This window comes from Pogona vitticeps, chromosome 1 (genome assembly GCF_051106095.1).
Source record: "Pogona vitticeps strain Pit_001003342236 chromosome 1, PviZW2.1, whole genome shotgun sequence".
Classification (NCBI taxonomy): domain Eukaryota; kingdom Metazoa; phylum Chordata; class Lepidosauria; order Squamata; family Agamidae; genus Pogona; species Pogona vitticeps.
The window spans coordinates 11,481,795-11,494,094 of NC_135783.1; the positions used below are offsets into that span (position 1 = coordinate 11,481,795).

The 12,300-nt window shown below is 39.9% G+C and overlaps 1 protein-coding gene across 2 annotated transcripts in view; it reads left to right on the top strand.

Annotated features, from left to right (window-relative positions):
- PNPT1 (polyribonucleotide nucleotidyltransferase 1) overlaps window positions 1–10,382 on the top strand; it is a 34,323-nt gene extending 23,941 nt beyond the window's left edge. For both annotated transcript variants that reach the window (XM_020808503.3, XM_020808504.3), the window contains exons 22-28: window positions 2,462–2,545; window positions 3,184–3,267; window positions 5,754–5,860; window positions 6,876–6,931; window positions 7,766–7,844; window positions 8,339–8,386; window positions 9,585–10,382. In XM_020808503.3, the coding sequence (XP_020664162.3) occupies window positions 2,462–2,545; window positions 3,184–3,267; window positions 5,754–5,860; window positions 6,876–6,931; window positions 7,766–7,844; window positions 8,339–8,386; window positions 9,585–9,761 (635 nt within the window). In that variant the 3' untranslated portion in view covers window positions 9,762–10,382. The remainder of the gene's footprint in view (window positions 1–2,461; window positions 2,546–3,183; window positions 3,268–5,753; window positions 5,861–6,875; window positions 6,932–7,765; window positions 7,845–8,338; window positions 8,387–9,584) is intronic.
- The last annotated feature ends 1,918 nt before the right edge of the window (window positions 10,383–12,300 follow it).

Sequence of the window (12,300 nt, forward strand, 5' to 3'; positions counted from 1 at the left end):
TGGGGTCTCCAGGCACTTCCGTGCCTGGGATTCCCCCTTCTGCCGCCATTTCTGGCTCTGCCGCTGCGGCACGCCACCCGCTGGGGTCCCTCCCCCATTTGGGCATTCGGGCCCAAAAAAGTTCACCACCACTGTTCTAGTGCTTAATCTGAACCCATTAAAAATACCTTGCTTTGAATACGTATCTATATTGTTAATCCATACACCTGAGTTATAAAGCACTGGGCTATAGAAAGCCTGCCATTATACACTGCGGCAACTGTGATGTATTTTGAATCATTGTACCATATTTGCAGACATTTATTGGAGTTTTTTAACAGAAAAAAAACCAATCTCGTCTTAACTTTTAAATAAGTTGAGGCTAGGAAAAATGAATAAACACAACAGAACATAGAGAAAAGCATTCAGCAGTAAAGGGGGGTGTCTAAAAACATGCTCACCATTTAATTGACATGTATTTCAATGCTATATACTATACTGTATGCTTGATGTCTCCAAAATGTTTTTAAAATTATGCTCTCCTAAATCAGATATTCTGCATTCCCATTCTCCTGTTCCAAATACAGAAATCTCAGGGGAATGGCAGTAGTGATTTTGATGCATGGGGAAAGATCCACCCCTTTTTTGAAAATAGCTCTGTTCCTTAGTAAGTAACTTAGCGATGTAATATTAGTTGACTCTTGGACGTCTGATTCTATATAAGCAGAGAGATCTTAATGGACAAAATCCTGTAATACAATTGGCTTAAGTGGTGAATTGCCACAAATTAAGGCATTTGTGTAGGCATTTGCTGCTGTTCATTGAGTTGCATGACATGCTACACAACAGCAAGCATCTGCACTGGCTTGCAGCAATTTGCCACCAAGATTTAGGCCAACTGTGCTTTAAGGGTGGGAATAACTAGCAGGTTTTTGGCCAGTCTACAAAGAAAATTAACAATGTTCGAAAAGTTATTGACTGACTTAACATAATCCACAGAGATTTAAAATGTAGGCAGTATTGATAAATGTGTAACCCAGAGCTCTGAAATAGAGGATTAGAAGAGGAAAAAGGATCCGCATATGACAACAGACTGTTCATTAGTCAAATATAGTGCTGAGGTATTCCTTGCACATAATATAAGATAAAAATGTTAAGCTACCATTGTATCAAGTATCTTAATCATTAAATGATTTTAATTGCTTGGATGACTTCCCTTTAAGCCAATTGATTGATCATATAAATTGGAATACATTTTCATATTATGAAACTTTAATTTGATGTCTTATTGGAGTATGAACTTACACTTAATAAAGAAACTAACTGTTCACTGGCTATAATCCAGTAGTAAATCATTAGACTAGACCCACTGAATCAGTGAAATGTACAAAGGAGTTGACTTATCAGTTCCCCACAGATTTAATCGGCCAACTCTAATTGTGATTTACTACTCAGTTTCAGCCATTGTTATCTTGAAAGACTATATTTAATGTTTTCATTCATATTTGTATCTCTGTCCTTCTTAAAGCAGAATAGCCTTTAGAAAGCTATAATAACCAAAAGTGCCTGCAGTTGCAGTTCTAGCAATTAATCAGCTTAAAATTGTAGCTAATTTACCTACCAGTTAAAAGTGATTAAAGTTGCAGGCCTCCTCCATTTGGGAAATCTTCTTTTTGAATTCTGAATTTTGATTATCTGCTTTGATCTTGATCTTGAATCCTAGTCTGTTTCTTTTTCTAGACAAACTGTGGCTTATGGCTAGTGAACTGTGTCATCCAGCATGCTTGCTGTTTCTAAAGAAAGAAAGTTCCTCTCCTTTCTTTGAGGAAAGGATTTTTGCTTTATTTGTATCTGCTGTCTTGCCTACTTGTAGAAAACCCAGCCAATGGCTTATGCAAAGCCAGATGTAACTAACAGTATCAGGGAATTTATTGAAATAAATGTGAAGTGCTTGTCTTTTCTGTGCAGACCCAGTATTTAGGTGGTAGTGAGGATATTGCAATTAACCTTGAACACTTATCTTTTTTTATTTGAAAAAAAAATCAGAAAGGTGTGTGTCTGTGTGTGTGTGTGTGTGTGTGTATAGCCATAAAAGACAAGAAAATAGCATAAGAAACAAAAGAGGGGTTTTGAAGTAAGAGTGCTTTATTGCACAGTGGGCTTAAGCTGTTTGAAATGTGACATCCTTTCCCTGGGGGCAGATAGGCTTTTAAAAGCCCTGAAAATAATACACAGAGTTGGATACAAAAATTCATTGCTCTTAATGCCCATACGAAGCATAGGACTGGAAACTTTGCTTTTTGTTTAATACAGGTCCTGAAAAGTGCCTCAGAGCTTTCCTTTGCTACAAAGGTTGGCTTGGTTAGTCATGTTAGGAGCTTAACAAAAGAAGCTTAACAAAAGAAAGAGGCCACTTTCCCTGTTAACCAATGTATTTTCTTTATTTGAGTTAGAAATGTCTTTTCTTCTTTTTCCCCCATAGTGGCAAAGAAAGAGATCTTGCAAATCATGAACAAAACGATTGCTAATCCCAGAGCGAAGAGAAAGGAAAATGGACCGCTCGTCGGTAATAATGCACACATCTAACTGGGGGAATTGGGTGGTAGGGAGACTGACTGTTTGGTTTGTCTCTGAAAGAATGTATATTAAAGAAACATCTTTCAGTAGGGAAAGATGCAGTCTGAGTACAGTCAATGCAAAGACTGTTTCTTCAGTTCCCACAAGAGGTCTGTCAGAGGTCAGTTGGGCACAGGAAAAGACCTCTCAGAAGGATTTTGAAGCCTAGGCAGGCTTGTATAGGAGAAGGCAGACTCTCAGTTATCTGTTCCTAACTCCAGAGCTGTTTAGGGCTCTCTCAGTCATGACCAGAAAGTTGTTGGGATTGTACCTGGAGGAGATATTGTGGCTATTGTGACCCAGGAGTCTCTTCTGGAGAGTTATGTCAGCCTGTGTAGTGCTTTAGGGATGTCGTGGGAAGGAGAACTAGTGAGAATCTTCTCCAGCAGGTGCATCCTGCTAGCAGGGCTCACTCATAGGAAGCACTCCTATGAGAAGAAGAAACTGATGGGACCCCAGGGAATAAATCTCAGGCTTCAAAATATGAACGTTTGTTTACTGAGCCAGGAAGAGTGGGTGAATTACAGCAAACTGGCCCCATAATCTCATTATCACAGTGCAGGTGTAACTTGAACCTCTGCATTTCAGAAACTGTTCAGGTACCTTTATCGAAAAGGGCAAGATTCATGGGCCCTGGAGGATATAATTTAAAGAAACTTCAGGCTGAAACTGGTGAGTTTTCCATTATTAAGATACGTACATTTACTATACTATGTTCATTTCTGCTGGGCATGGGTTTTTCTTCATATAGCAACCCTGAAGATGCAGACACACAAAGGAAGTGAACTCTCTGATAGTGTGAGGCCATCACCTCAACCAGGATCAGGAGAGTGTGCTGTCCGACGCTCAAACAAAGACAGAAGAGCAAGAGACGGGAGTGATAGAAAGGGAATTAAGTAAATTAGAAATAAAGGAAGAGGAAAGGGGGAAGAAAGTGGGGGAGAGGTAGAAGCATGTTGGGGAAGAGAGGAGAAAGAAGATCCAAGAAGACCCTTGGACAAAAGAGAGTGGGTGGAATTCAAAGTGCCCCGTGAGTACACTGAAAAGGAATGGAGATGGCAGATGTATAGAAAGCCACCTTACTGGGGGGGAGACTGAGGAGAGAAAGCAAAGGAAAGAATGCAAAGCCTGGGTAAAAGGGGGAGAAGAGAAAGGCAGAGATATAATAAGTCCGGGGACATCCCGTGGGCCCAGCGCCTTCAGACCCCGACGGAGAACGGTTCATGGCTTAATAAAGGGGGAATGCCAAGAAGGTTCGATGTCCAATCCACAAAACTGAAGTGGGAAGAGAACACATCAGAGTTGATGAGTGCCAAACCTAAGTGGTCTCACGGTGTTACTAGTTAATCCCCGTTGCCATACCATGAAGAGATGCCCAGTTTTAATAACATTAAGACTTACGATTTATTGTGGAATTTGGATGATGAGAAACAAGACTCAAAAATCAATGGAAATATGTTAAACAATACAGCAGTTTCATTAGAAGAATTGTGTGTGACAACTGCTTCTTTTGACAAAGTGAAGAAAAGAGGTAGATGGCAGGTGGCAAGATTACAGATGGAGCGAAGCTTTTTCTCATATCTTGGTCAGAGATATTCAGATATAGGACATATTTTAATAAAATGAATGAGTAAACAATGTAGCTGATACACATGATAGTGCTAGGAGATGTTGAAGGCAGCAGGAAGAGAGGAAATATGACCCATATTGATTGTAAGGCCTTGAGTTTGCAAGAGCAAGGCTATTGAGAAGATCATTAAGAAGTCATTCATTCATAGGGTTGCCATAAATCAGAGGCAGCTTGACAGTGCCAAACAACAACAACATGTGACAGAAATGGTTTCTGTTTTTTGCAGCTGCCAAGGCACCCTTGTCTTAACAGACCTAAAACACAGTCACTTTCCCCATGAAATGTTTTATAGTTGAACAGTACACACTGGAGTCAACAAGAGCCAAAAAAGGTTTCCATGTTCTGGTGATGATGGGTTGTGGTTTATCTTGCTGCAAAGGAGACTGTTTTCAAGTGGAGAGAAACAGACTAGGAAAGAGTTGTTCTGGGTTTTTCGGGCTCTTTGGCCGTGTTCTGAAGGTTGTTCTTCCTGACGTTCCGCCAGTCTTTGTGGCCAGCATCTTCAGAGGACAGCAGCCTGTGCTCTGGTGTAGTTGGCCAAAGAGCCCGAGAAAAACGGCCAAAGAGCCTGAGAAACCCAGAACAACCATTAGATCCCGGCTGTGAAAGCCTTCGCGAATATAAATAGACTAGAAAAGAATTAGACTATAGCACAGGAATGGTAATGTGAGGTTTTCAGACCATGTGTGGTTCCTAGGACTATTTCTGTAGCATTTCTGTGACTCCACCCACCCACCCAGCAAATCTCCATCTCCTGATTTTTAAAAATTTGCAGGAAAATTGCTCAAAAAGTCCCCTTGAAGCTCTTCTAGGGGATGAGGGGTAAATTTCACCACGTCTTCAGAAAAGGTCCCAGTATTTCCTTGGGCCCCAAAATCCCTTCCAAATGTGCAATGTTTTAAAAGAATAATTTTTGACCATAGAAGGGAACAAGGCAGCTTTCATTTAAATATATATATATTTAAATTAACCCAATTTTTTCAGTTAACAAAGCAACTTTTACAGTCCATAACCTTTCCATTATTGTTGTTTTTTTGAACACATCAGATGGGCAGCTTAGATTCTTTGGTTGCACCATTCCTCTTGAGTTCTTCCCTTTTGGGGAGGGAGCCCTCGGATTGCTGCTAAACCTGAGAAAGGGCCCTTGGCCCAACTGAGACTACCCACCCCCACTGTGTGCAAAGAAGGAAAACATTCTGCCCTGTCTTGAGTAATTCCCATCCCTCCCCAGCTTGGCTTAGCCTCAACAACAGGGTTCCCCAAGTTAGCTGGGTTCAAAGTTTGGTTAAAATGGGAAGCCAAGATATCATTTGAACAATTTGGTAAATGGTCAGAAGCGGGATTCGTTATAGAAAGGGTGGACTTTCCAGAGCTTCTGACTGAACTCTGGATGCTGTGCAAGAGACTGGCTTATTATTTATTTACAATATTTCAACTGCACTCCTGTTTAGTAGCTTAACATTTAGTGTATAAAGCTCAGGATTTTTTTTAGAATAAATATTAATTCTACGCACTTTTCTATTCCAAGGAGTAACTGTGACCCAAATAGACGAAGAGACTTTTTCTGTATTTGCTCCGATACCGGCTGCTATGCACGAAGCACAAGAATTTATTACTGAAATCTGCAAAGATGACGTAAGGGTCTACTTTTAATAACACTTTTTTAACATTTTATTCATGTCTAAAAATACAAACTTGAAAAACATGAAATTATTTTACAAATAATTAACCAAAAAATCCACAACTAAACATCCGTCCTTCCCCTGTGGATCAGAGATTTCACCGTCATCTGTTCATCAGAGTATCTTCAAGGGATTCCAATGAGCACTGATTCGCTATAGAGTAATTTCCCCCCCCCCCCAAGTTCCTGTCGTTTTCTGGGCCCAATTATATATCAACTTCCAGCTTTGCTTTACAGAGTCTCTTGGTTGATCCCGTAGTGCCTCTGAAAGCATGTCTAGTTCTGCAATGTCCAATAGCTTCTTTAAGAACTCATCCATCGTTGGTGTCTCTTCCATTTTGGGGCCCAGAGTAACCTAGCTGCTGTGAATAGATACAGTAGACTATATTTTATTTTATTTTATTGTCAGTAATTTTTGGCATGATATTCAATAATAACATTTCAGGTTTAAATAATTTAATAACTTTAGATGTTTATCTTTATGAGGAAAAGTTTCTATCTGCCTTTCAGGGCAGGGATCTTTCTTGTATGCAAAATAGTTCAGTGGTTTAGCTATCTGGTTGTGGAGCCAGAGGTTGGAAGTTTGACTCTCCACTGTGCCCTGACAGGGGCTGGAGACTCAATGATTCCCTAGGGTCTAAGATAAGAACCTTCCTTTTCCCACCTTATGGTCCTGTGTAGAAGTGACCTTACAGCATTTGAATCAGTGGCTAGGATCCAAAGAGCTACCGTAAATAAATGAAAACCTTTCTTAGGAGCCCCGTGCAGAACTCTGAATTTTTCTTTGAACAGCTTCCTCCATGCCGTATCAAACACTTAAAGGACTTACAAGCTGGTCTCTTTTTCGGAAGCGGAAGGCTGAGGAAGCCCTGGATTTGCAGGACTAATTTTTGGATCTTCAACTGTGTATAGGTTTGTCATGTTTTTTACTGCTTATGAATTTTTCTTATCCTTTCTCTTTTTCCACAGCAAGATTACAAGTTGGAATTTGGAGCTATTTATACAGCCACGATTACTGAACTGAGGTAACCAAAACTATATTTCAAAGATGGTCAGATGTAGTAGAGTGTGTGTGTGTTTATGTTTGTCTGTGTATACACATACATACTTATACACAATCTCTGGAAATAGTCTTTTCAGCTTTTTTGTACATAACTAAACCGTTTCTTAAATAGGCACTTATTTCATTAAGTCTGAGCTAGCATGTCAGGCAGAAACAAACTTATGAGGATGTGGACTTACAGCATTTAGTCCTTAAGGTACTACAATGTTTTTGTCTTTGTTTTTTCTTTTGTTTTGGGCCTGATATATATGATTGAAGAAGTCACAAAGCAAAAGTTTGAAGCTAGTGGTGTGTTCTAATTAATTATAGCGGGGGAATTTCTGCATTCAGCTGGTAAAGAGATTGTTTTAAAGCAGCATAGGCGGCAACTTACAGTCTGTCATCTTAGATGGGATTAGAAGTGCAGTAAAGAAAGGATGTGTAAGTATCTTAATGGAGCTTATCTTTAGTCTGATATGACCCTCACCTCATGATGGACTGATCCTGCATACTGGTCAACCACTAATTTTTGTAAAATGAATAGTGAATTACTTTGCTATTGTAGCCACACACAAAGGAATTAGGGAATGGAGGAGTAACAAATTCTACTATCTCTTAATTCAAGCACCTGGTTAGGAAGGATGCAATACATCATACGTAAATAAGATTCTTATACAGTTAGATAAAATTAGTTCATTTTATAGAAGACAAAATAAGGATTGAAATGGGATTAGCTTTGTTAAAGAGCATTTTATATGGGTGCATTTCCTCCTGTCATGTCCTACTGAACTAATACGAGTTTCATTTTTCTATGCAGAGATTCTGGTGTAATGGTAGAATTGTATCCAAATATGACTCCTGTTTTACTTCACAACTCCCAACTGGATCAAAGAAAGGTATTTTTGTTATACAGTACTTAAGTTGCCTCTTATGATTGGTGCTATTTCTGTGCCAGAGATGTAGCATTAACTATGTGAACTTGTGCCTGTGGATCAAGAAAGACCCACTTTGGGGAGGTCCTAACAGAGAACAGTCAGATTAAGCAGCCATTATTAACTTCGTAAATTTATACTTTTAAAGTTTGTTCCCCATGCCTTTATTTATGTTATATAAGTTCACATAAAAGAATTCTGTCCATTTATTTATTTATTCATTCACTCATTCATTCATTCATTCTATTTGTTTCCCGCCTGTCTGGTCGAAACGACCACTCCATAATGGCTACTTAGGAAATTTTGCAATTGCATGCTAATATCACACAAATGAGAGACATAATATTTGGAAATCAGTTGTCCTTCAATTGAATGTCGCAGCAAGTGCTTTTCTGCTGGGTTGAAAACATGCTCAAGTGGTTAAAAACAAATTTCATAATTGGAACCTTCTGTTCTAGATCAAGCATCCTAGCGCTCTTGGGTTGGAAGTTGGTCAAGAAATTCAGGTAATGTTTTAAACCTGTAAAACATAAAAAAATTTCTATGTGGGTCTTTGATTTTTTTTTTTAAGAGGGCAAAGATGTATTACTTCAATCTGTGACTGAACAAGCCAAATCAGAAATTACTACCTTTTGCAAATCTGGCATCTCATTAGGTGTGTGATCATTTAGTACTACAATATCCATCTGTTATCTTTGAAGTACACTGGTAGGATGAGGTGGCATGGTAGGAGACAATGGCTGCAATCCTGTTGCTTAGTGTTGTAACAACTAGAGTAAGCCCATTGAATCAGGGGTGATTTGGTGAGTCAGCTCCTCTGGAAGTTTCTTTGATTCAATGGGCCTTATTCTAGTTACAACTTACTATGCTAAGCAACAGGATTTCAGCCATTCTATTTGACTCTAGACATTCACAAACCTATTCATTGAGATGCCAGGAGCCAGTTCTTTCAGACAGAGCCCCTGCTTAGAGTTTTTTGTTTTGTTTGGTTTTGTTTTGTTTTTTTGTCATTGTGTTTTGGGGAAGAAAAGAAATAGCAGAAATCTCTTCCAAACAGCAGGCTAAATCCTGGTTCCTTTTCTCAGTGTTGTTATTACGTGTTGCCACGTTGTTTCTGATTTATGGCAGCCTTAATAATCTTTTTGAGGTACGTGAGATTATCAGTTTGTTATTGACACCTCCTGCTAGGTTTCTGTTGTTGAGTGGAGATTTGAATACAGGATCCCATTCTGTCTGCTCCATGATACTGGCTTTCTTTTGCATTACTAAAGTACAAACAAGATAAAACCTCTTTTCCAAATGTTTTTTTGCATGAGAGAAAACCATTGGTGGCCATAAATAACAACTGGCTAATAAGGTGGTTGAACATTGTACCTTTGGATAGCATTCTCCGTTTCTGATTCCACTCTGTATTGAGGCCAGTTTTTCCACCATTCTGTTTGGGACATGTCATGTAAACCTCATTCAGAGCAAAAAAAATTTAAAAAAATCACAAAGACTTACCTGCACAAGGGTTTCCACGTTTGTGTGACTGATCTAGACATTTAGAGAGGAATCCTCAATTACTATATACACGTCACACATGTCTTCAGAGAAAAGTTTTCACCAATGGGTTTTCAAACCATTATCTCTGTTTTGTACCTACAAATTAAAACAGTAACCTTACCACAGGCTGAGATCAATCTCATTTCTTCCTGTGATCAGGTGAAATATTTTGGACGAGATCCAGCTGATGGCAGAATGAGACTTTCACGGAAAGTGCTTCAGGCTCCAGCTACATCTGTTGCTAAAACGTTAACTGACAGGAACAGTATAGTAATGGGAAGTGCAATTCCAGAATCTGCTTATTCATCTTCTTCTTCATCATCATCATCATCATAGCAGTTTATAAAAGCATAGGATTGCTGTTGGACTTAATCAGAACTGTGGACTTTGTAAAGAGACTGAGTAACTGTTGTGGAAGCATAGATTCTGATCATGCAGGTTTGTATACACTATAGACACATTTCAAATTTTGTATAATTATAACTGAGGATGCTAGTTACTTTTCAGTTATGTTTTTTTTCTCTCCCGTGAGGTTTTTCCTTTGATATGTCCATAATATGTCAATAATAGCACCATTATAAATCAGGGGAAATTTTGATAGATATTTCAAAGTATTTGGAATGGTTGCTTCTAGAATACAGTATATACAAAAAGAACAGTGTGCCTGATTAATTTATTGCTAAGAGGTGTTTCAAAGACATGCTCCCCATTTTCTTCTGTATGTTGATCTGCTTGCAAGAATGCTAAAAAAACAAGACGAAAAACTCTTACACAAAAAACTTTTTAGGGATGAGATCAGGAAATGTACCCTGAAATGTTTTGGAATGTACAGTGAGAAATCCTTTTAGGAGAATTCCATCTTTTCTGTTAAAAACTAATGGGGGAGAGATTCTGAGAGTTGCAAAGTTGGGTCAACTGTGTGACATGACTTGCAAATAAACTTTTTAACAAAATGTATTTTTCAGCTTCATTTGAAGTATTCTGTTGGAATTCTGACTTGACGGAACTGCAATTTAAGTATATTGTGATGGATTTCTAAAGGCATTTCGAAAAAAGGATGTCAGGAAAATCAAATGAAAAAAGAGAGACGGAGCAAAATGCTGTTGTCACTTTTAGAACTAAGAGATTTGTTTCAGTATGAGCTTTCATGGATCAAAATCCACTTCCCCAGGTAGAGGACGTGCAAATACATGATCTCTATATTTATCTGTATCCTCATGTATGAGTCCTGTCAACCCCATTTCCCAGGGACCCAGCAGCTGAGGTGGTCAAATATTCCATGGGTTCCAGCCTGGTTTTATTACTCATGGCGGCTTTTATTAAAGCCACAGAGCCTGTACTGCCCCTTCCTTCTTGTTCGCAGGAGGTTGAGTTCATACTCTTACCCCTTGCGCACAGTCAGTCCAACGGGGACCCCAGTTGACTGAAGTGGAGTCCCTGAAAGCCAGTCTAGAGAGGGAGGTGGGAAGTATGAGTCCCAATCTGGGGTGAAGCCCTTTTAGGGATGGCTAGTAAAAATGAGCTGCTTAGCAGCCTTTCTTCTTTGGGAGCTTCCTTGGCCATGCCAGTTACTGCTTTTATCTCCAGCACTGAAGCTGGGTTGAGGTAGGTGTAGCTCCTCTTGGGTGGTGAAGAGGCCAAGACTGAGATGGCACTGAATCAGCCTGGGGTTGTGTTGTCAGAGCCTCTAGTGCCGGATCCCTTCTCCAGCTGAATGGGCTGAACAAGAGGAGGTGGCTCCACTTGTCCTCTATCCATTTGCATCTCCATTTAGGCACAGAAGATGGGGTCCCAGTGCTTGACTGCCCTGTCTCATGTCTTCCTCCTCCTGTTGTCCTGCACCTGTGTTAGTGCATTCCCACCATCTAAGGGCCCAGGAGACTCACTCTCTCCTTGGCTCCTCTGGGCTTGTGGGGTATGGCCAGACAGACTTCTGTGGGTGCTGGAGGCAACCCCCTCACACCATGACAAAGTGAAAGTGGTTCATTAACAAATGAATTTGACTTATCAAGACCTGTTAATTCAAGTAATTAACATCAAAGAGGGCCTTTTTTGAGATGTGGGGACCAGAACTGTATGCAGTACTCCAGATGTGGCCTTACCAGTGTTTTGTACAATGACATTATAATGTTGGCTGTTTTATTTTCAATCCGTTTTTTAATGATACCTAGCATGGAATTGGCCTTTTCTGCCGCCGCACACTGGGTTGACACTTTCATCGAGCTGTCCGTCAGCACACCAAGATCTTTTTCCTGATCCATCACAAACAGATCCGAAAGCTGATAACTAAAGTTTTGATTACTTTACATTTTCCTATACTGTATTGAAACACATTTGCCATTTTACCTCCCATTCTCCCAGTTTGGAGAGATCCTTCTGGAGCTCTTCACAATCCTTTCTGGTCTTTATCACCCGGAAAAGTTTCATGTCATCTGCAAACCTCACTGCTTATCCCTGTCTCTAGGTCATTGGTGAACAGATTGAAAAACACCGGTCCCAGGACAGATCCCTGGGGCACCACCGCTTTTCACCTCTCCATTGAGAAATTTGCCCTTTGATACCTACTCTCTGCTTCCTGGTTCTTAACCAATTCTCAATCCATACGAGGACCGGCCCTCTTATCCCCTGACTGTGGAATTTTCTCAGCACCCTTTGGTGAGGGACCGCATCAAACGCCTTCTGAAAATCCAGATAGACAATATCCACTGGTTCGCTCGCATCCACATGCTTGCTGACCTTTTTAAAGAATTCTAATAATTTTATGAAGCAAGACATACAGAAGCCATGCTGATTATCCCTCAGCAAGGCTTGTTCTTCTGTGTGTTTTAAGCTTTTATCTTGGATGAGGCTTTCCACCATCTTCACTGGAACAGAC